Source organism: Carassius auratus, unplaced genomic scaffold, assembly GCF_003368295.1.
Source record: "Carassius auratus strain Wakin unplaced genomic scaffold, ASM336829v1 scaf_tig00034585, whole genome shotgun sequence".
In the NCBI taxonomy this organism is placed as follows: domain Eukaryota; kingdom Metazoa; phylum Chordata; class Actinopteri; order Cypriniformes; family Cyprinidae; genus Carassius; species Carassius auratus.
The window spans coordinates 13,631-39,583 of record NW_020526162.1 but is presented as its reverse complement, the minus strand read 5'-3'; the positions used below and the strand labels follow the sequence as shown (position 1 = coordinate 39,583).

Sequence of the window (25,953 nt, the reverse complement as noted above, 5' to 3'; positions counted from 1 at the left end):
GTATAATTCTCGACCTCACTCTCCCTAGAGAAAACAATAGAAACATTGTCTCTGCTCTGGAAACAAATGCTATGTTTTGATTTCTGCAGCCTTGAATAGATGGAGATAAAAGCAGAGACCATCTGTCTGGTTGGCGGAGCGGCACTGGGAATTGATCACAGTGAGTTACAGTAAGTGCATTTGCATTCTAGCTGCTCTAAACTCCTTTATTATCCCCACGACGACTCGCTCTTCCAGCTGAGCCCCCTCGGTAACAGGGTGACAAAATGCCTAGTGGGTAAACACCTTTAAAAGGATTTGACGCACTATAATGGAAAAAAAAAACGCTTCTGTTTTGTTATGGCCTTTCACTTTCTGTTTGGCTTGAGCAAGAGTAAAGCATTGTTGTGGTGCGCAATCAGATAAAGGCAGATGTGTATAGGAGAGAATATACAGAGGACAAAAGATGCTGCGCTAGCAGCTGCACTGAAGAAAGTAAATAAGAAACAAAAACACTCTGCTGTACTTGCAGTCTGAGCTCCAAGATCTCGGGCAGATTACAGAAACCATACAACTCCAAAACAAATCTTTATTGAATATGTTAAGGACTATCATTTCCATGCAAAAACATTAAACTAACAAACTAAACAAAACATTATTTAAAAATAGTGTGCATTCATCAATAGCAGCCAATAGTTTGCGTTTGGGCAGATATATATGAATAAAATATGAAAAAAATTAAATGTAGCAAAAGAGAAATAATAGGACACAGCATCTTACTGATAATGTTAACCATAAAGAAATGCTACAGTGCTTGAGGGCAGGGTCAAGTTGTTCACAGCCGGCTAAAACATAAGAAGGCATTATGCAAATGTGTTCCACCATGACGTGTAGAAATCATGGAAGTGGTATTTGAATTCCTGATGACTCGTTTAGGTTTTTTCCATAACTTTATTTATCATGCACTGTTTGCCTCACAACTTTACATCCACAGTCAGCTACATTATACACTGCATGAAAGGCAATATTCAAAATGGCATAATAGGGGCACTTTAAAACAATCATTTTTTTTCACAATTATGTTTATTGTTGCTAGCGGCACAGCAATGATACACTTCAGGTTTAAACAAATGCAGAAAATGTGCAAAATGCAGCAAAAGAGAGATCTTTTGCTCTTTCATCTGTACCAGCTGTTCACGTTTGAGGCAGGGGTATCTGTCTGATCAAATCTTGAAATTTGAAAAAACACTAAAAACATTTTTTTGCAACTTCGTTCATTGAAGAAAAGGTGCAAAAATGCAGAAAAAAAAAAAAAAAAAAAAAAAAAAAAAATCACATCTTGCCGCTCCCTAGAAACGAGCTTGGTTTAACCTTGAAGAATAATGAGATCTGACGTGTTTAAATGTTAGCATTCTTAAATCACCAGGAAGTGCCTCGGCGGAGCCCATAATCACTGTGCCAAATTGCTGTGCTCGCTAATTTCATTTCTCCCTCCGCATTCACTGGCAGTTAGACTCCATTACTCATCAACAGCCATTTAATGCTCCCAGGTCCCAGAGGTGTTACATTAAAATGTAATAACTTGCAATGTAAATGAAAACAAAAACCATTATTTTTCCTCTCCCTCCCCAACCTCGCCAATATCCTCCTACCTGTTTCTCTCTGTAGGGGGAGTTGGAATCTAATTCTCAGCCCATCTGGCTGGTGTAATGAATGCAAGCTAAGCCAGGATGCTCTGCTATCGACTCCGAGAGCATGGCGAAACACCTGACTGGCCCACCTGGGGTATTCTGTGACACTGGGCCAGTAGTAATTGAAGACCCATAACTCCAGTTATGTACGGACTATCGATTTTCAAATTGGTCACTTTGCATTTGCGGCACTGTTTGATGAGGTGATCTCTCTAGAATCGTGAAACTGTAATGCATTTTGATAAGCTAGATAAAAGGGTGCTTAGGCCAGGTTTAACCTCTATATAGAGGGCCTCCCTCTGAGAGGAGCAGCTTTAGCTATAGGAGTCCTGCTGCATAGCAGGCTTCATCATGATCGGGCACTTCCGCACAGAGTGAACCTCAGATTGTATTAATAACATAGCAGGGGGGAGTTAGTCTGGTAACTGAGCTGCAAAAAACCATATGGACAGACTGGTATCTCCATTCTGTTAAACAAATGCAATGCAAATGCCAAAATAGATATTAAAATAATAATAATAATAATAAATTCCAATGCTTTTAAAGTCGGTATGAAGCCGAAGTGGCAACAGTGTTTTCCACTGGAATTATATTTTATATGATTTTATTTTTCTAAATGCATAATTCCATAAGTGGGATGGGACCTTTTAGAAGAGTAAAAAAAATAAAATAAAATAAAAAAATTATATAGTAATTGTCCGAATTTACAAGAAATCACAATCACAAGAGACAAAGTTGCAATGAAATACTTAGAATTCACGATAAATAAAAAATAAATACCTACACACACACACGCGCAAAATAATAGAAGGACAAACATTTGAGATCCTAAACATATTTAACATGATCATCAGGGTCCACCAACTACTGAATAATTATAATATTATCATAATAATTTGTCTACACATTCACCCAAGCTAATGTAATACGTTTACATCCCTTACATGAAATAGCACTACTCTACCTATTGAGTTATCAGCATACTGTAGTTCAAAACAAATGACAATACAATAACAAGTGACTGTAACTGGTCTGCTTCGGTGACAGGCCAGTGCAACTATTCAATTTCTGCAATGAGTACATGATAACCTCCTTTTCCGTAAACACTCAAACGCCTCCACAATCTAAGAGATCTAGTGGCCATGGAAAAAGGCACGTAGCCGAGACCAGTCTGGGAAATGCCAGTCCTGCTGACAAGGGGTGGAGATGACAGTGAAGCTTGAAACTAAGGGTTAGTACAAGAAGGTGTTATACAAGTTTGTGTGGAGACACCTAAAGAGCTGATAAACATGCATGTTTGCTACAGGAAATCTGGGTTGTACCCGCTGGGGTGCAACTGTTAGCCTGAAGCAAAGCCGCAGAGGAGGTGAGGTGAGAGTGAATAGTGCTAGTGTTAAACCACAAAAACTTCTGCTCGTATTTAATCTTTTCTTTCACTGCCTTCTCTCTCGAGTTCTCTTTCTGTCTTTTTCCAAATCACACTCAAGCTCATTTAAGTGGCCAGTGCATAAATTTACTAGCGACAACCTTTAACGCCTGAGCAGGGAGAGTGTGATCTTACACATCAAGCATGACACATACTGAAACTAATGTTGTGAAGAGGATGCAACTGACATTCAAAACACATAAGAACATAACAGAAAGCACTGTCTACTTTCAAACGTTTGAGAACAACTCGTTTATTATACACTAACATTCGAAAGTTCTTTGTTGAATAGAGAGGTCAAAACAGCAATAATTTGAAAAATAAATATTTTGCAACATTATAAATGTTTTTATTTTTAACTTTTGATAATTTAATGCATTAAAAAAACGACACTTGAATGGAAGTATAAATATTTTCCACACTTAAGAATAGTAAAGTAATCAAAGCTATGTCAAAACCAGACAACATATAAAATATCATAACACAGTGTTTTTGATGGCCAAATCAAAATACTGTATTTTTTTTTTTAAAAAGGAAAAACATTTTCTCCATTTTAAAAGCTGATATGTCTATTTATTTTGTTATGCTAAATATGTATGATTATATTTTTAGCTGCATTTTATTAGTTAAATTTAGCATCGGGTTAGGAAAAAAAGTAAGGTTACTTACGAAGTACAAAATGCACATTATTTAGACTATTAAACTGACTGAATGTATATATAAGACTCAAGACAATAATCCTATAAAAAAAGACTATAAACTAAAGTTGAGAGGTTATCAACAAGAATATATAAACCTTCAGAGTTCTTAATAAAACTAACACAAAGTGTTACAGAAGGTGTAAAAATCTCAGGTAGCGAGGAAAGGGAGAAGAAAAAAAAAGGATGATGAAATTCAACTTCCTTCCCAGTAGCCCTGACAAAAGGCAAGAGGCAGAGCTCTCTTCTCTCCTTTAGGAGAGACGCCATGTTGAAACCCACTAGAGCTATAAAAGAAACATTTTAGCTTGTGTGTAAGAGCCGTATCGCTCCGAGCGCTGCTTAATTTCTGCCTTTGTTTGGGTGGCAGGGAGGCTCTCAGGGTTCTGTAAGGCCTGCGGGTCTTTTGTCTCACAGTAGACGAGGCCTGTTCAATGCCTGAAGCATTTTTGTTCAGAGAAAGCTTTTGTTCCGCCCCTCACGCTGAGATCTGGCAATGGGTCTCAAGCTTAAACACAAACCCAGAAAGCAGCACAGGTATTTCCTCTGAGATTGTGTCGAGAACCAGTGTGCCAAACACAGCCTGATATCATGAGAAAAACACAGAGATGTCGTAAAGGAAAATATAATAAAATTAGTGCTGTTTATTGCATTCAAATGTATCATATCCTAAAAAACAACAGATTTATACATTTTATAAAGACAAATTCAGTGGTGCTCACCTATCCAAAACTCAACGTTATGAGGTGGTTGCCAGAAAGTTGATACGAGATAATTAAGATGTTCTCATTGTTATAAGGTCTTTATATACTGGCCCAATTAAAAAAGAGGCCACCCTTAGAAATGATGATGTCTAAGAAAGTGGTTCTTGAACTTTTTGACAAATTGGTTTATTTCTCTTTTGCTAAATGCATAATGTAATCGTCCAGCACAATATCTGAAGACCTCCCGTTATGGCTAAGAAATGAAATAAAATAAAATATTACTATACTATAATTTTCACATACATTTTGGAATAAATAAATACATTATTTATGATTAAAAAATAAAGTTATCTTGTGTTTCCACTTGGGCGTTTACTAAAATAAAGAAATACATAACTAAATATAAAGCAAATATAAATGATTAGAACAATATATCTATCCATATGCAAGTAATGTAAGTATAAATTACTGCTGTATCTTAGAAATCACATATAATATAAAAGAAAAAAAAATGCATTTAGCTGTGCGTTCAGGCTATCAATTTTTACCTATCATGTGTTCCCTTGGGAATCAAACCCCCAACCTTGCGCTTGATATTGCAATGCTCTACCAATTGAGCTACAGGAACACATATAAGCACTAAGAACACAACAGTATGAATTTAAACATACAAAAAACAGACATACTGATGTATTTTGGATAATTTAATCCTGAACAAACAAGCCAAAGGGTTTAGTATTAAAAACGGCCTTTATCAGCCCATATCCAACTAATGGATGAGGTTGAGTCAATGTTAAAATGATAAGGGAGTTCTATGTTAAATGGCGATTCTGCTTTGATAATGAGCCAGTTTTAATGTGCTGTTATTCCCTGTGGGGTGGTCAGAAAGCTGATGTGTTCCGGGCATCGGGCGTTTAAGACACCTGAGAGAGCCGCGTAATACGCCCACAGCTGCGTTATTAACTACAGTGCTATAAATCCACATGATTTATAGAGTTCCCTTTCCTGTGTAATCACACCGCGGTGCAGGGGAGCTCCGCAGAGGGACTGCACAAGAGGGGGATTGGGAGGGAGAGGAGAGGAGGAGAGAGCGAGGGGGAAAGAGAGAAAAGGAGGATGGGTGTTGAGAAAGGTGTGAAAATGAAAAGGACTGCTGAGAGGCCGTTCTACTTCTCTTCCAATTCAACTCTCCACCCAATTTCATATCAAGAGAGCAGTCTGAAGCTGTACAGCTACATGCTTTAACAAAGAAGCAACACAAACTCTAGAGGAGAGCAGGGTAAGCTGGGCCACACCCGTTTTCCTCTAGGAAAAAGTCAAAATTATACAACTAAACCAAATTCCAGGACATCTGCAATCAACTGGACTAAGAAATTGTCAATAACAGAGTGTCACAGAGGTACTATTTCTCAAAAATAGACCAGCCTCACAATAAATGCAAACCGTGTTTTGTCACAGTTGAATCATTAAAGAAAATATGAATTAATTACTTTTCAAATAAAATAATAATAATAATTTTAATAATAATAATAATAAAGATCATAAAATAGAGATCATAAAAATTATATAATACTAATGATGAAAATAAACAATTATTTATTAAAAAAAAACATTATGAATACTACTACTACAAATAAATAAATATTGTTATTGAACATTTTTTAAGAAATAACAAACTGAACCATTAGCTAGATTAAAGAACATTTGATCCCCCACTTAATAAATGAATGAATTAATAAACTAAACAAACAAACAAACAGAACCATTAGATCAATTGCAGGACATATAATACCCCTACTAAAATGTATACATACATAAAAATATATTGTTATTATGGAATGAATGAATGAATGAATGAATGAATGAATGAACACACTGTATCCTATCCTTCACTATACAAGAGAACACTATCTAGATGGGACTTTCCGTTATCTACCCAAACCATCTCTGGGAATCTGAAAAAAAAGGAAGTCCATCCCTGAAGTACAGTGGACAAGTGGAGAATCCCTCGGTCTCACTGCACTGCACAGACCTTAATGAGCTTTTAATGTAGCTTCCCATTTCCGTCAGGAGACCGAGCTAGCAGCCAAACAATAAAGTGAATAAATGCCTCCACCGAGAATAATCTACAAAGGTGCTTGGCATCCCTCATCTCGCTCTCAGAATGAATAAAAACCACACCGCTCATTTTCTCTCCCAACAGATAGATGTTTGTAATTGGAGGTTTAATTTATGATCGGGTCGTCTTTGGATAATGATATCGAGCCATTGTAATTTGCTGATGCAAATGGTATTTTATAACAGTCTATAAAAATACCGGTGCTATGCAGGCGAACAACCAAACATCATGAGTGTTCATTACGCTCCTCATTAAGGCATTCAAGTCTCTGTTAAATGCTTTTTGAGGCAGAGGCAACATGTAATTAAAGCCTGATTGAGCAATAGCACATATAACATAGCACAGGAATTTGCATTCCTCACTATTTGCGCAGTGCTACAACGGCATGAGCCGTCGCTATTGCTGGAATGTGAGAAGGCTGCGCGTACTGGTGAACAGTTTGCAGGCAATAAAAAAACAGTACATTGCTTGGGTTTAATGAATATTGTGAAAGTGGCCAATTAGAAGGAGGAGTTAAGAAAAGACATACAGTATGAACACTACGAAACAGAGAAAGATTGTAATGTCTTTAAATGTCTTACCAACCCCAAACTTTTGAGTGGGAGTGTATACAGGAAAAAGTATTAAAAAAACAATTTTAAGACAATTTTAACCACCAATATACCTCATGATCTGTAATTAAGTATTAGAGATAACTCTAGCTCTTTTAATATGAGGGTCCCTGGGTTGGAGTGACTGGGCCAGGAGAGGGTTGAAAACACATTTTGACCTTTATATGGTTCAGACTCCTCCTCTAATGTAAGAATAATAGGCTTGTTCACCAGTTTTATCATTTTCCAGAAAATCTGAGCTGGTAGAGCATTGTGCAAGCAACACCAAATTCATAGGTTCGATCCCCAAGGAAAATACAGACAGATAAATGTAAACCTTGAATGCACTTTGAAGAAAATCAGCTGCCAAAATATACTGTAAATGTAGGAGTTTGATAAAATCACTATCATAAAAGCTATGATAATAATACTCATGCTTGCCTTGAAAAAAAAAAAAAAAGATTTGAAACACAACAGACAATATGTATACTATAAAAGAAAGGTGAAAAGGGTCATATTTCTTATGAAGTCTGCCGAGGCTTGAACACAGAGTGGGTTTTAATTAAAAATAAAACAACTAAAAAGACATTTTCAAACATTCCTCCACATAATATCTGAATTCATAATGTCATAATGGAAAGTCTAAGTTGTTTTGAAACGGGCTGAAGAAACAAGCTTTTGAATATGTATTAACTTACATCTGCGAGCTGCATAATAATTCAGGCCTTGGGACAATCATTTCAGGCATATTTTCATTTTTATAACTTAATTCACAAAGCGTGCCGGACCACACAGCCATGAATAATTAAAGACTAAACAGCATTAAGAGCAAAAAGCTTAAACAGGAAAAGCAATTAGCAGTTAATTCCCAACATCTGAACTACTCTCACATTTCCTTTCCATTCCCTCACTTCCAGCCGACCGCAAGGTGTGTGAGACAGAAAAGAGGGTCCATCTCCAGTGGAAAACAAAAGCAGTTCAAGGTGAAAATGAAGCTACCATTCATCACTATTCAAAGAGAAAAGCCTTTACAGCTGCTTTAACACTATGTTGTGCGGTCTGTGAAAAATATTTTTTCCATTGAGTCGCTACGTCTCAGAACCACCTTTATGTTTAGCTACTGTACTATGTAAGTGTGCGTTTCATCTCGGCTCCCTTGAAGGGACCAAACGCCTCTTTGTGTGTGTGTGTGTGTGTGTGAGGCCTCGAAGCTTCCACCTTTATCTCCCTGTGTGACTGATGTTTTGAGACCCTGCTGAGGTTAACAGCACTTTTTATCTGTTGCCAGCAGCAACATCCAGGTTTCCCCGGTGAGAGGGGAGAAACAGGACCGGGCTGTTCAGCGGGTCGCACACAGCGATAAACAAATATGGTTTTTACCCAGAAACAAACCCCTCAGTCAGACAAACACACACACACACAAACAGGATATTGTCAGAGCATCAAACTATAACCCCAGCACTTCTTGTTAAAATGCACCAAAGGGCTGACATTGAGAAAATATCTTTAAAGCAGTTGCTCACAACCCAAAAAACCTTTAAATAACACTTTAAATGCCAGATGCAAATATAAACTTTTGTTGTTTTATTTTTTTTTACTGTAAGAAAATGTAGCAAAACAACAAAGCACACACACACACACACACACATTATTACACACATATACATATATATATATACATACATAGTATACTAAACATTATTATTGTTATTATTATTATTATTATTATTATTATTATTGTAGTAGTAGTAATAATAGTATACGTTTTTGTGTTTAGCTACCGTAACTTCATAGGGGAAAAAAATGCTAAATAATAATAAAAAAAAATAAATAAATAAAAAATAACAATTATAACATAGTTATGGTAGCAAAAAAAATACAATAAAATTTTATAAAATATACTATTATGAAAAATATATATTAGTATTATAATACAATATTTTATTGTATAATATATATTTAATATATATAGAACATGTAACCCGTTTTTGACAAAAAATCGTCATTCATCTATCCCACATCAGAAACCACTTTCTCACCAATAAATGGCACGTAACAGAGGTTAGTTTGCCCGAGGTTACCACTGCTCCCCATGTTCTCCATGTAGGTGGTGTTATAGCCGCAGGTGCTGTGATCTGAACACCAGTGGGTGTATGTTGCAGAACGGAGGCGTTTGATCCATGACAAGAAGATAGAGACCATCTTTATTTGTCATTTTGGTTCATATCTGTGTCAGGAGTTCTTTGAAAGCATCCTTGATTAACAAAAATCATGTATTTTTTTAGGGCTGTCAAATGATTAAAATTAATCAGAATTTTCAGTGGATTAATCAGGATTAATCACTATTTACAATTACACCTGAATCCTAACCATTTTTTTTTCTGAAATGCATATCAAAAGATAAATAACAGGACACAGATACATAATTTTCATGTATTGATTCATCAAGATGTGGTTCTTTTTTTCTGAATTTCAAAAGTTTAACATTTACTTAGATCAAATTTACCTGAGCACTATATCAAACCATGCCATTTAACTACAGATAGTGTAAGAGTTTTAGGTGAACCAGTGGTTAAATATAGCCACATATCTATGAAATTATGCATAGAGAAACTCAAAAGAATGAACTCAGAAACACAAACATGCGCCACCATCACATAAGCAGCACTCTGGGCACTCTTGTTTTTGGGAGGTGTTCATTTGCTCTGCCACAATACTTTAGGATCGATATTTTCACGTTCTGAAGGCTTCAAGTGCCAGTAAAACCAAGTAAAAATGCATATGCATTTCCAAACAGCTGTAATATTCGCTGCATTGCATGTAGGTGTTCTGCGCATACGCAGTGTGAAACACAGGACGCTATAACAGGAAGAAGCTCCAGCGTATCAACTACCAAAGTCGTCTCTGTTTATCGAGCTTGGCATGAATGTATTTGAGAGTAACTGGGGTAAAACCTTAAGATTCTTCGGTGTTTTTGTCGCGACGCTCGCCGCTGTTTTTTACTATCTTGAGAATTCAGAGATTGACGAGACTTTCCTGACCTGAATAATTTGTCACACTGCGCATGTGTGAAATGCGTTAAAAAAATTGACGTAATTAACAACAAACAACTAATTAACGTCGTTATTGCGCTATTTTTGACAGCCCTAATTTTTTTGTGTCATGGTTAAGTACCGACAACATTTGCAGTTGTTTCCTGCAAGACACAAGACACTGGCTCTAATTTTGTTTGAACAGCAGCGCACATCAATTTTCAGATGGAATGAAGGGTCAGATTGTCAAAAGAGCACCTGTTCAAAACAAGCTTACCCTGCTAGAGATGCAGCAAATTAAAGAAATGCATTAGTGTTTTTACCAAAGGTAAGAGATGTTCTCAGGCCCATTTGGTAGCGTGATCAAATAAAATCAATGTTCAATAAATTATTATTTAATAATAGTATTTCACAATACACATCGTTCATTAAAGTTTTAAAGAAAATCATGATTTTAATTCAACTTAATATCTTTATGCTGCATTTAATTGATCATAGCTTGAATATAATATATAGTTAACATCTGGCAACAATGAATGCAATCTATATACACTATATAGTAAATACTGTACATCACCATATGTGGATATACTATTTATGTGGATAAAGTTAGACATACTTAAATATCAATACTAGGCAACACTAGTTACATTTTGCAACACATAAAAAAAAAACAGAACAAGCAGCTGAGATTTGCTATATAGTTTATATTGCTTTACATGAGTATAAAATATGTATAGTATGCAGATGACTTTTTATATATCTATATTAATAATTATTATTACAGAAAATAATAAATTGAATATTGTTGTCACATCATTTTTTTGTTAAAATATATATAAATACATGTTTGTTTGTTTTTTGGGTGGGGGGGGGGTTAATAAATTGATATTTATTTACACTGTGTTTTAGCCTTACAGCAACTTAATGAAGAGCAAAACATACAAGTTAGGTATCTAAATACTGCTTTGTGTATTTTATATTTTTTATTTTGCTACAGAGAAGTAGTTTGGTTGCACACAACTATCAGCTCGCAAATCTTTTTAAATGGGAAGAATATTAACTTAATTCTTTATCAGCTGTCCACAAAATGCATGGAAACTACATGCTACAGTCAATGTTCAGAAAAAGTCTGTGACTGAATTTAAGCCCGGCATAATGAAAATTAAAAGTTTTGTGAAGATATGTGCATTCAACTCATAAATACATCATTCTGACAAATGATTTGAAAGCAGCAATTTAAATTAATTCCGCTCTAAATGTTCATTTTTCAGTATCCCCAAGAAAAAAAAAAAAAGCTAAACAAAACTTTGTATAATGAGCTAAGCAATAATATGATCACATTTTGCGATGACTTCTTTACAACAAAGACCCTTGGAACATGTGGTCACATGTATTCATCTATCAATAGATCCAGTGTGGAACTCACAAGTCTCTTGACTTATCTTTCTCTCTCTGTGAGTTAGCCTTTAGCACTTTCACTCCTAGCAGATGACTACAAACATAACGTGAAGTGTCGGAGTGGCCCCAGGGGCCCCTGACTGTAACATTGTGCCTTGAATTCTGGAAGATAACAGACTCATGCACATAAACAAGAACTCACACACACACACACATATACTTGTGCCTGGAGCTCTTGGTGCTTTGTTAATCTCATGAGTACACAGACTCAGTGTGAAGGGCCAAAGGGCCTGACTACACATAACCAGATTTGATGGAACTTGTGTCAAAGTGAAACACCCTGATATATGTTGCCTTTTTCTTTCCTTTCTGCACTTCCCTATGTTTGTTTTTCTCTCTCTCTTTTTTATCTCACTCACAACATCGTGTAAAGAGGAGGACAAGGTTCATGGCTCTTTGGTCATGTTTTCTCAGCCTAAACTGATATGACAGTCAAGGCTTACGGCCGCTACAGGCCTTTTACAGAGAGGCTTTCTTTTCATTGCCTTGTCGGAATGTCGCCATAAGGAAACATGTTCTACTTTTCACTGAGGAAAAAAACTAAACAAAGATGACAAGACTAAGATTGAGTCTCTTGCTGTCTAGAGGAGATATATCATGTCAAAAATAACTAAACTATCATAGGTTTACTCTGGGAAAGGTCTTCATGAACATACCGTCATGCTAAATGAAAAAATGCAGATTTTGTTGTAGTTGATATTGTGCAAGGAAGTGGTTTTTAAATGTTTGTGCTGTTGAGAAATGGGAAAATATATTAGTTTCATCTTTGAAACCAAATTTACAATAGTAGATAAAAAATTATTAAACTAATATAAATACATGTAAGTTGGTCAGCCTCAAAATGTTAGTACTGACTGCATGACAGAATGAGTCCTGAAACCTTTAAACTCATTTCTTCATACTGACAAACATATTAAATAAATAACCTAGCAGATCATAGTGGCAGCCATTACCTCACATTCTTAGGTGACAGGTAATGTCAGTGTGCATGTGTCAAGTGTGTGTGTGTGTGTGCGCGCATGCAAACAAACATTTGAGCATCTGATAAAAAGTTAGCTTTCTGTCATGCATAAACCGCAATCCTGTGACATGTTGCTTGACATGCCTGAGGAAATTTAGCATATAAAATGCATTGCTGCTTTTGAATATTTCACAAGGGTATACAACACATTTTTTTTCTCTCTTCAGCGTCAAGAGTATACTCCACTCTCAAATAAAGTAGTACAGGGAATATATTTATAGAGTATATGATTATATTTTGAATGAGAACAGTAAATCAATAAAACAATGAATCCCTGCCATTTCCAAAGCTTATTTTCATCCATAAGAAGAGCATATACAGAGTATTGAACATGGGATGAAAACTAGTTCATTTCAAGGAAGTGTTATTTATCTGTGTAATGTATTAATCTGTGAATAAATGGTGGGAAAGCATGTTTTCATCCTATGTTTGTAAAAATGCGATTCACATAGTTGTGTGATAAAACGTGTGTGTGTGCACATAACATAATATAACATAAGCATAATATAATAAAAAAACTTAATGAAATCATTAATGTACTCAAATCGAATTCTATTTAAAAGAAATATACTCTAATATATTTCTAATACACTCTAAAAGTACTCTGTTACTAACCTGGAACGAGTACTGTGTCTTGTTAAAGACACTATAAAAAATCATTTTTCTCCGATGACTGAAGCCTTTTTAAAAATGCAGTGTAACTGTATGGCCATTGGTTCGTGCAGTGAATATAAAATTAACCAATGGCCCGTCAGAATGGGCAGGGGCATCTGGCTATATAAGCGGCACATCGCCATAGGATCATCAGGTTACTTCGACTGGAGCGACGACTGAGTTATGCAGCTACATAGCATGGCAAAGTACACCGTACTCGCTCTTTATCTCAGGGAATCGAGGTTTTGTTCCCTGTTGATAATTTATTCATACTGAGTCTTGTAAAAAGCCCTGGGGAACCAGTTCAATCCCGCCATGCTATGCTAGAGGAACAACTTATACTTGAACTTGCCGTAAACAACCAACGGGGCCCACTAGGGGAAGCCAGGGAGTAGAGTAAGGGGGCCTTATTCGCATCCTTGATCTCCATGAGGTTTAGCCATAAGTAGCACTCCAGCACCACTAGGCTGGCCATGGTTCTGCTGATCGCCTGCGCTGTCATCTTGGTGGCACCAAGGGCCAGATCAGTCACGCTGTGCAGCTCTTTGAAAGCCGATGGGTCTGGGCCGGAGTCATCCATACAACGGAGAAGTTTGGCCTGGAAGACCTAGAAGACCGCCATGGAATGGAGTGCTGAAGCCACCTGTCCAACTGATGAGTAGGCTCATCCAGGCTTGGACAGGTGGGAAGCCTTTGCCTTCCAACCAATGGCCAAGGGCGGACAGAGATGTGCAGCCACAGAATCATCCAGGGGAGGCAGCTTGTTGCAGCTTTTTTCTTTGGCGCCGTTGACAGTCATGAGGGCGGACGAAGAAGAGGGACAGAGGCGATCCGAGCAGAGGGCACATCAAGACTTGGTGATCTCGTTGTGGATCTCCAGGAAAAATGGCGAAGCTCATTGAAGGGGGGGTCTTGGCTGCACCCAAGGCACAGACCCATCTCCTCTACAGCCTTTGACAGGACGTGGAATAGTTTGGCGTACATGCCCGAGCTGGATGTGCTGGGCTGTGCAGAACCAATGGCCGTGCAGTTACACTGCATTACTAAAAAGGCTTCAGTCATCGGAGAAAAAGGAGTTTTCCCACAGCATTTTTAACAAGATGCAGTACGAGTGAAGTATCGACAGGGAACCAGGAGTTTTCAAATATTTTGATGCCAAGGACCCCATATTGTGATCCCACTGCAAAGGATATTCTTATATAAAATTTATATAAAATATAAAAGTACCTCTACATTTTTGAGTATAAAACACATTTATGAAATTATTAAGGGTGAATATATGCAGCGGCTCACTTTATAACAAACAGGGTCACTTTATAAACATTTACTTTAGTACGATGACAATAAAAAGACCAAATATTTAATTTTGACCAGAAGTATTAAATATTACCATTAACAAATGTGAATTGAAAAACATTAAATGGGAATTAAATGGGGGGAGGGGTGAACAATTAGCACCAATTTGCATCCTTGAGTTTGAAAACCTCAAAGAATAAGCAGTAGCAAACTTTAGTCCTCACGGGAAAAAAATTATCTGCAAATGCCATGAAGCTAGGTGTAAACAGTTGACAGTTTAACCTATACAGTTTCTTATCATACTGTTGCTCTGTCTTAAAATGAGTTCATATGAATGAAAACCAACTATACAGGACAACATATTAAAGCTAATGCCCGCTATGGTGCCCCTTGCGGCAACAATATGAAACAAAAACTAAGCTTGCGTAACCAGAAGCATATTATTTGTTTTAAGTCTCAACCAAAGAAAAGCAAATCAAAATCTATCAGTGACTTTCAAACAAGCTCTAGCCAATAACCTCAGCAGACTGCAGAAGAAGACATCATCACTGACATTTTAAATGACCAGAGGACTGGAAATATAATGGTCGTACATATAAAAAAGGCTAATTTACCCAAGATGCAATGGGACACCTTTCACCATTTAATCAGTCATTCACCCAAGAGTGATGTCCCTAATGTCATGATTCCATCATTTCTCTGTTTAACATAATTAAAATGTCCGCTGCTGGGGCCATAAATGGGAGGAGAGGATACTGTAATTCGGCCGTAAAGCCGCAGAGCGTGAAAATGTCACTTACCGAGTACCCTCGTCCTGACAGAGAGTGAGTGGAGCTCTGGGGGAGAGAAAGAGAGAGAGAAACAAAGAGAGAGAGAACAACGTTGACCTTTGAGGGACACTATATGACAGAGACATGATGAAGTTCTAGAACTTTAATATCAATATTCACATTAACCTTTTCCCACCCTTCATTCCTATCGTACGCCTAATGACATTCCTTATTCCTTTCTCTCTCTCTCTCTCACTCTCTCTCTCTCTCTCCCTCTTTCTCTCTTCAGGATCTGCTAGAACACATGACTCACATGGTCTCGATCACAATAAAGCCCTGGACAAATATGCAGTTACTAAGGTCTTCTGAGTGGTTACTAGGGCATTGCTATTTGGATTCTAAGGTGTTGCTATGGTGTTGTCGGTATCTGGTTTATAGATTGCTTGGAACTCACTTCTTTTAACTAGTAATGGCACATTTTTCTTTAAAAAGCCAAATGATTTCATCGCCACAGACCTTTTATATAGTACAAATGGTTTAATATGAAGCTTAATACTTGAACAAACCATTTAACCCCTTGAACAATAATAGCCGTAGTCATTAATACAATTTTATGCTAACAAGTTTTGAAATTTGAAGTCGTTCAGTTGTGTACTTCGCATTCAACTAAACATTCTGGTTTAAACAGCAATACAGAGTAGTCAAGATGCTTCTTAAATAGCAGGTTACATCATATTTGAATACTGTTTCATAGATTGTCATCATAAAGGAAATGCCAGTTCAGATCAGAACCAAGACACCCAGCATATGCATCCATTTTCCATGCTGTTGCATCAGCCTTTGTCACTTTATGGTAAATGAGGGGGAAGGGAAGCATTTTATTTTGCCGTGACAGATTCCTTGTCACATACAGATTCATATAGGGGCCTTTAAAACAGTTCAGGGCTGCCTGAGCGAGTCATCATCAACTAGAAATAGGTAGTTTAAGACACCAGCATGTCAAACAAGGAAACGATTCAACTATCTAAACAAATCAGAATTGTCTACAGCATTAATGTCCCTAAAAATACAGATAGTTTACATTTGTAAGTAAAGAGTTCATAATCTGTGCCGCTAACACAAAATTTACAGATTACACTGCGAAGAACTTTATGACAGTTACTGAGTTTCTAATGCTGCTCTACCACCATTATGCATTCATGCAAGAATGCTAGGCTAACCGCAGGCTAATGCCTTACTTTAGCTTGGAAAGAAAAACATTTTTGCCTTACAAATAAACCAGTCACTGAGTCTGAGCTCTGTATATCTTTGGTTTGTCCATCAATTCTCTGAATGACATTCAAGTTTTTCTTTTTTATTTAACAAGACGTTCTCAAGCACAAAGTTTTAAATTGTGTTCAGTAAATCCTGTGGAAATTCCGACAGCATACATTTATTTCATGTTTTTGGAATCTTTCTTTGAGACTGGTGCACCATAATTTGAATGAGTTACCACTTTTTTTACACACTGGGCTGGCCTACTATTGTGGTATCATTGACTTCAGATTTGCCTGCCCGATAGTTTGCATGCGTGAAATATATATATATATATATATATATTTGGTCACTTTACATGTTGGTCAAGTAGCCTTCCTTTCAAAACGGGCAGTTCATCATGGCCAGAATAAAGCTCAAAACATACAGATAAAATGTTCTGCTTCAACCAGGTGACTAAATGGCATCATAAAGAGAATAGTAAGGTTCTAATCATTAAAAACTATAGTATTCAGATAAAGTTTTTGGATATAAATTTTAAATTCAACATGATATAAAAAAAAAAAAATAATAATAAAAAATCACAATCTATTTTCTAAATGCATATTATTGATGTTATATCTTATCTCACACAGATTGCAACACACTTAACCTAAAGGATCTCATTATCACCACAATGAAGGTCACTGATACATTATTGTATTTCCAGGTCACACCTGATTATCAACCTTAGCTGAAATATCACTAACAAAACAAATATCCACTCCACAACTGCAGCAATACATTCCATAGACAACTAAAACCTTATGAAACAAGTAAACCCATAATCCACATAACCCACACTAGCTCCAATGAGAGAACCAAAGCCTGTTACAGACATCTCCAGTAAGACTAGATGGCAACTTCCACATCCCAGCACCACAAAGCCTGAATACCAATCTCCAAATCTTTTCTGCTTTCCACCTATCATTTCCCCCCACTTTTTGCCTCTTTCCTCTGTGTGATTGGCAATTTCTGCCTCTGTCTCAGGGGGTGACTTTTCCGCAAGACCAATTTTGTCCTTGCGCAGAATTCAGTCACACACACACACACCTGCTAGGGGTTTAACCCTCATCATGTTCTCTCTCACACTCAGTAGAAACTCCCACTGTGACAATTAGAGAAGTGTTCCTGAGAAAACCCCAAAAGGCGGCACTGCAGGATCCAACTACTTCTCCAGAACCTCTCTGAAAAGAGAGGAGGCATAATGTATGGAGAAGAGCGAGTGGGCGCAAGGCTCTCTGGGAGGCCCAAAAATTTGTAGAGTTAGCCTTACAATGCCCCGGTTCATTCACACTGCCACATTCAGAGTTAAAAGGGAGACTTATTTAAATGATAATGAGGAACAATGCATTGGATTTAGTGCTGCAGTGAGAGGAGAAAAAATCCATTACACCATCCGCGGTTCATAAGCCACGGGGCTGGGCCACATCTAAACACGCTCCCTTAAAAGCCATTATAAGCAGCACTCAATGGATTTGCCTAGCACTTAGGACTTCTAAAAAGGATTAAGATGCAGGCCGAGAGAGAATGAGAGAAAAGCGGGAGAAATGGGGCGGTAGGGTGAGCGGGACAGCAGCTGTTTTGGGGTTAACCAAACAACCTCTTTAAAGAGAAATGGGGGTGAACCCGCTTCTTAATCCAAGCCCATTTTCACACTAACTCAACCCCCCCTACACCCTCCCTCTTGCGTCACTCTACATTTCCTGGGCCCTGACAGATTTGGTGACAAGTGGGAGGGGGCAGATTGTTTAGCTACTGACCAGACTATTGGTTAAGATAGGGCAGCGGATGAAAAGAAGCCAATTGGGATGAAACGGAGCATGAAGTCAGCAAGCGAACAGATGGCTGAGATGCAGTAGGTGTTGCCGGCTCTCTGTGGGCAGCTTCTGTGACATGGTGGGTGGGTTCGAAACAATCAGTGTCATTACTTTCATGCCAGATCCATGCCAAACTCCAAAACATCCTCAATGTTCGGAAACACAAAAGCTTCTATAGTCAGATTAGACAGAGTATTTATTTTGATGCAAATGACAATTAAATTATAAGGGGCAAATACAATTCTACGAACAATGATTCCTGAAAAAAAAAATATATTTTTTGTTGTTGTTTTTTTAACCTGTCAAATAATAAAATTGGCTAAAAAAAATGTGCTACCTTCCAAAACATAGGGTAAGATTTTATTCATTTTTTTTTTTTTTTACGTTTCTTATGTTGACCAAAACTGCTTTTATTTACTCACAAAATAATAAAAAAAAAAAATAAAAAAAATAAAATAAAAAAAACCTGTAAAACTGTAAAATATTATTTCAATTTAAAATAACTGTTTTCTATTTTAATATGTTTTAAAATGTAATTTATTCCTTTGATGGCAAAGCTGAATTTTCAGCAGTCTTCAGAAATCATTCTAATATGCTAGTTGGTGCTTAAGAAACATTAATTATTATCAATTTTGAAAACAGTTGTCCTGCTTAAGGGGCCGTTCACATATCATGCCTAAAAAAACGTGTGGAAAGCACTAGGCGCGCTGCTTTCTCCTTTTCCAAAGCGCTCGGGCAGAAGCGCTCCTGAGGCGTCTGCCGTTGCTAAGCAACAATGACGCGCTCTCTCCATGAAGACGCGGAAATTTCAGCAAAGGATAAATGGATTGCAGCACTAAAAATCGCTCTCAGTAGCTCTGCTAATAAATTTATTTCAAAATGGCAATCCAGATACAGCTATGATCAGCTGTTCCTTCATCTTGGCTGAGCTTTCAACGTTGTTACGGGAAAGGATGAAGCTGATTGGTTAGTTCTTGTCACATGACCCGCAGTGCGCTTGCGGTTCTCTGAAAAGTTGAGATGTTTTTAACTCAATGCGGTGCAGACGTGCATAAAAAAAAAACGGGGGCGTCGCACCGCATGCGCATCGCAACCGCGTCGCTTCCTTTATGAGCATGCATACCGCACCTACATTGGAAATAACGAACCTGAGTGCGCAAAAGACGCGATATGTGAAAGGCCACTAATATTTTGAAAGAAACCATGATTTTTAAGGACTTCAAGTTTACAAGAGCAATTATTTAAAATAACTGTACTACAAATGTCTTTAGTGTCATTTCTGATCAACTGAATTCACCCTTGCAAGTAATCAATTCTTAAAAAGCTTTTGTTGTGTATACTGAAAGTGGGAATCAAGCCACAAGGGACCAGAACACACCTTAGCAACAACTTAGAAATTTCCCTAGCAATCATCCAGAACACCATTAACATGACTAAGAACATGTTAGCAACCTCATAGAAGCCCACAATACCCTGTGTCTATGAGATTTCAAGCAGTCAAGAACCACTTACATTTTAATCAGAAAATGTAAACTTTATTAAAAGAAAACTTTATTCGGAAAAATGCATCTGTTGTATATTGTTGCGTAACTTCACATCAATCATTCAGGTGACGGAATGTTAAATGTGTGTCTTTACACATATGGGCAAAAGTGAGCAAAAAAGTTTAAATCATTTGTAATGTCATTATGCAATTCCCTTGTGAACACGTTAACATTATGCAGTGCAAATCAAGCATGCAATTCATGAATGTTGAGTTTGATTAGTGTTAAAGTCAGGAATGTTTGCATCAAGGTCATACTGCACAAACATCATGCACATACAAATCTGATTTATTTCCACATTTGAAAGTGGTCCAGATCAGAATTGAGAATGTCAGATGAAATGTCAAAAATGCTGTACAGACTGTCATCCAAAAACCAGATCTGTGACACATTTGAAGAGGGGGTGGTGGGGGAATCAGATTTGAGCCATATTCAGCTCTGATGCAAATGTAAGATAGTATGACAAATTGAACAGACTCTACTCCTGTCTCTTTTTCATTCATGTCCAATTAAAGAAATCTTGTCTGACTATATTCATTAATTAGTTAAGACACCGTTTCTGTAATATCTTTACAAGAGCCAAAGACATGCTAAACAAGTGGACGTGTTACATTAAAATAAGAAGATCTTAGCAAACGCAGGCACCGCTCAAATGGCAAGCCCCCACATTGGCTGTTTTTTAAATCACTGCGCTCCTGCCCCCAGTTCTTTGAGACCCTGCCATCCCCCTCGTTTGTTGCCATTTCCTTCTGACACTCCAGCGACAAAAAAGAAATCCAGTTCTATCCGCCTCTGAAGCGCATAGATCGTTAGCTAGTGACGCACACACCTAAGCGTCTTTGAAGTGGGTATGAAAAGCGTATTTGGTATGCAAAGAAAATTAGCATGTATGGCGAATCGCAAGGAAAGATTTTTTTTTTACACCATTTAACGATGTGACAGTGATGAAAGATTATCCTGTTTACAAAGCTAGCATTAGCGCAGCGTCCAGGCCTCGTGCGATGGGACGGGAACGAACGGGTTTCGCAGATCTCTCTCTGTCTGTGTCTTTCGCTCCGAGATGGACAGATAGGCCTACAGATGACATGGATATGGCGCTCTGCATTTTAGCACCATTTCTTTGGCAGGAGATTAGAGGGAAATGTCATATCTGGCACTGTCAGCCATTACAGCCTGCAATTTTCTGCAGTTTTTCAGCCCTCCCTCCCTCTCTCTGTCTGCCCGTTGTTCTGTCGCTTTTTGCTGTCAAAACTGTCAGGCTGGATCACGCTTTTATCTGCCTCAAGCTCGTTTCTCTCTCTTCCTCACTCTCCCTCTCTGACTTTTTCATGAAAAACAGCCTTTTGCACAAATTCATAAATGATGGCGGTGAAGGGTGGGAGGGGGAAAGCGAAGACTGAAATTTCCCTCCGAATCCTTAACAGCCTAAGCATCACATTTAATCTCTTCATTAAAAACATTTCATTCTTCTCCTCCCTTCATCCTCAGCTCGCTGAGGCATGCAGCCTCTCCGTCTCTGTATTACGAATCCATCCGAATAAATTTGCTGGGGATTTCGGACCCGCATTTGACAGGCGTTAGTTAGGGATGCGTATTCAGCCAGTTCTCGGAAGAATTAGACACAAATTCTTATTATCCCTCTCTCAATCACATTATTTCAACATTCAAGCCCTAACAACACCCAACCAGTATTTCTTTCTCTTTAATTTCAGCTCCATTACTGAGAAACGGCACCAGCAAGATGCAGGGAATCTTTTCTATAAAGAAACTGGAGAGAAAAAAAATCTAGATGACCAAGAGTTAACACAAACTAACTGCTTATGAAAACTATTAGATCAGTGGTTCATAAACTTTTTGACTCCAAGGACCTCGACCGTCCACACCATTATTCGAAGGTCCTACGACTTTTCCAGTTGTTTTTTTGGGTACAAAAAAAAACAAACAAAAAAAAAACCACACACACACACACACACACACACACAAGTATATATATATATACACACACATTACAATTACTACCTGATAATTTCATTTCTTTCTCTTTTTTTGGCATTACTAGAAAAATGTAAATTACATTTAAATAAATATTTTTATTTTAGATATTTATAAATATTTTTATTTTAAAAGGTGCCATGGAATGCATTGATACAATATTTTACATTGTTCCCTGATGTCAAGTTTTATCTCAAACTACCCCACAGATAATTTTTTATAGCTTGTTGAAATTGCCACTTTTAGGGTATGAGCCAAAACGCACAGTTTTTTTGTCTTTGTCCCTTTAAATAGGGACAAATAGGGTGGTGTTGGTGCAGTGGATAAGACACATGCCTTTGGTGTGAGATACCCGGGTTCGAATCCACTGTGAGACACCAATGTCTCCCTGAGCAAGACACTTAACCCCTAGTTGCTCCAGAGGCATGCGACCTCTGACATATATATCAATTGTAAGTCGCTTTGGATAAAAGCATCAGCTAAATGAATAAATGTAATGTAAATACAAATAAGCTGGTGCTCCAATCACCATTTTCAGATGAGTGCGGAGCTTCAAGAACTCACGGTTTAACTGGTGTTGACCGTTTAACTGACCTCACATTGCTTACAAACGCAATTTTTAACTACCACATTCTTCTTTAGGATCATTCTGGTAGCACATGAAGGCAGCATTAGTGAAAACTGTGGTAGACAATTGTGAAGACAATGGTAGCTTTAGCAACATTAGTCTTACAGAGAGCCAAGAAGCTCTTCTGGAAAACAAAATATAATGCGTGATGCTTACTTTGTCTGGAGTCTGGATGTTTGTGCAAGAAGCGTTGGTATCGATCCCTCTTTCAGAAGCAATCTTTGCACAACTTCAGTGCTGAACTGACCCTTTGTTTGTATGGCAGTTCGACGTAAAATGTTAGCACAAACGTACAGGACTTTTCCCGGGGTTTTTTTCAAGACATTTTCGCTGTTTCTCATTTAGGGCTGTGTATATGCTAATAGGGCAGAGAGCAACACAAATGGGTGGGACTTTCCCCCGACTATGACGTCATAGTAGTGAGAAATCTGGAACTGCTAGAGAGACTGATTATGATTTATTAGGATTATAAAACAATGAGTGAGTGGATTTTTACCATTATAGGCTGGATGTTTGCACACACTGTGGCTACACAACGGTGTTTAAACACCTTATAAAAGTGATTTTTGTATTCTATGGCACCTTTAAGCATTTTTATAAACATTACATATTTTGATTTATGTTGGTCAGTGATCCCCTTTTATACTGCTGTATAAAATAATTTAAAAAGTAATTAAAATTCCAAATAAGTGTCTAAGCCTATATGTTTGCTGTCTGTGAAAAATAGCAGTAAGCGAAAGCATAATATTATGCTTTAGAACAAATGTAATGTACACACATGTGCATTTTGCCTGAAAATCTTTTGTTTAGACGTGTAAGAACAGTTTAATGCTTTGATAACTGAATGAGACTTCTGCCTGTCTTTTAACAAATTTGGCTGTTAAAGGCCTCTCCTGTGGACCTCTCCTACTACTGGCTGTCATGAATACTGGTGTCATAATGACACACTTCATTGTGCTTACCTCACTGAGCCGATCTTTAGAGCTGCTCCTGGGTGCCTTGTTCACCTCGGTCTCCTCCATTTTCCTCCCAACCTGGCTCAGAAGACTCAAGGACTAGACAGAGCAAAGAAAAATAAGACTTTAGAAGCAGAACAAGACCTTTATATGGCTGTTTTACAGCTTATTTAGAAAACGTGGCTCTTCACACGTTTGCAGCACCACTGTGCAATGATGCACTCTTGCATCTTCAAGCAAAGCCATATCTCATTGAAACAATGTTGGGATGGACACTTTGAGACTTCAAAGAGACTCAGTTTTGTAATCAACAGACAATTAAGCAACTCTGAAAGGTGATTCTTTCATTTGTTTGCTCTGGAAACTTCCCAAGAGGTGCCTAGCTGTGTCTGGGACCAGAGCACTATTGTCTTACTGCTTTTATCTGGTGCACACAGAGCATAAGTCCATGAAAACCAGAAGGGAAACCCTAAGTGTGTGTGTAGGGTAGGTGAAGGAGGTGTTTTTTTTTTGTTGTTGTTGTTGCTAAAAGGTAGTGACGAAGGCAGCTTATGAACTTCTGTGATCTGATTGGTAGAATAGCTTAGGGCTGCTCTAAAATCTACCTGTTACACTTATTGTTAATAAACGGCATTGTAAAAAAAAACTTTCCACTGAATGCGAATGCCCCCATTTGGTGCTGTTGCATGATTTAAAAGTAATAGATTAAAAAAAAAAACCCACCCCCAAAAATTACAAATAAAATTAACATTTTCCCATAGCAATATGCGGTCGTAATTTTTTAGGAAACAACAAAGTTAGCATATTTTCATTTTATTTCAAATATTTTTTCTTTTATGCCATTTATAGTATCACCTACTGATGCCTCTGTTAAATAATTTTTTTACATATAATTTTCTGAGAATAAGATTAGTAATTATAGCCATTTGTTTACCAGATTTTTTTTTTTTTAAATGTATTTATAAATATTAATAATTTGTCTAAATATTTTTTGAAGCACAGCTGGAACACCGTGTTGGTCAATCAGAACTGTATGAACAGTCAGTTTTTAAAAATGCAAGCGTGGGTGTGATCTAGGACTATAGTGCGTGCATAAGTATGAGCGTATATGTGTATTACTCAAGCAACTCGCATGCGTGTCTCCAGTGGCTTGCAGGTCTTGGCCCTGGTCTCCAGATCTCTACTCTAATTTAAACAGATCACTGCTACAATTAACCTTTCTGCTAAATATCAATTATAGCCCCAGGCAGAGCAGAATTAAAACGGCCATCAGCTAGTCTGACAGGTCCTGCATTCTGCCACAACCTGGTCACCGTATCCCCGTCCCTTCGTCCCAGAGGACGCACGCAAGCCCAATTTAATTACCAGAGCCAATACTGAGCCAGCGCTGGAACAACACTGCGCCAGCACTGGATGATTGGTGCAATGAATTACCATTCAGTTGAGGTCAGAAGCGAAAACTGGTGTAGTTATGTTGAGGATATGTTGAGGATTCCAAAAAAAAAAGAGCTGCAGGTGGGCCTAATCAAGTCAGGGTAATTTGCCGTAGTCAAGACAGGGGCTCGATTCTGTCAGAAAAGCTGACAGGCTAATCAATCCTGCTATCTCAATCGGCAGGGCTGCTTAGAGAATCGTGGAATTGCTGGTGTGTATACTTGTAAAAGCTGTCAGAAGAGCGGGGGTCTCTGTGTGTGGTGTGCCAAAACATGGTTTTGATTTGTTTACAGAACACAGAATGAAAATGTATGTTTTCAAAAACAGCATTGTCGATGTCTGATTTTGAAATTGCAGCATCTGGATTTCGTCCCATGTTTTTGGATATACCATGTGTGTTTTTTTGAGACACTACTTCAGATAAAGATGGATTTTATTTGCTTAGTGTTCTGAAGGTCTCAACCGAGGCTTCATGCACGCAGCTCGCCGAAGTTCCTGCAGGTCTGCCCCTGAGAGACAAATCATGAAAGGTGTTTGAAATGCACCTCCGTACTTCTCCGTCTGTGCTTTTTCTAGTTACGGATTCATGTCTTGTTTAGTCGTAGTGCAAGGTCAAACATGTTGGCTTTAAGAATCTGTAAAAGACACAATTTCTCTCTCATGTTTCTCTCGAGAATATGTAGGGAATTCAAAACCAACATGAGGTTAAATGACCATATATACTTAATAAATAACCTTAGGATTATATGACACAATTTATCACAGCAAATTATTCTTAAAAAAACAACAAAAAAAAAACAACAGATTCTTCCCTAACAAAACCTTTGACCGCGACAGTCTGTGCA

The 25,953-nt window shown here is 37.6% G+C and overlaps 1 protein-coding gene across 10 annotated transcripts in view; it reads right to left on the bottom strand.

Annotated features, from left to right (window-relative positions):
* LOC113081542 (autism susceptibility gene 2 protein homolog) overlaps positions 1-23,791 on the bottom strand; it is a 173,351-nt gene extending 149,560 nt beyond the window's left edge. For 7 of the 10 annotated variants that reach the window (XM_026253625.1, XM_026253628.1, XM_026253619.1 and 4 more), the window contains exons 1-2: positions 23,681-23,790; positions 15,472-15,507 (exon numbers count right to left, since the gene is read on the bottom strand). In XM_026253625.1, the coding sequence (XP_026109410.1) occupies positions 15,472-15,507; positions 23,681-23,740 (96 nt within the window). In that variant the 5' untranslated portion in view covers positions 23,741-23,790. Of the gene's footprint in view, positions 1-15,471; positions 15,508-23,680 lie in introns of all 10 variants that reach the window. The other 3 variants (XM_026253621.1, XM_026253629.1, XM_026253624.1) reach the window with 2 other exon arrangements.
* Between the last annotated feature and the right edge of the window lie 2,162 nt (positions 23,792-25,953).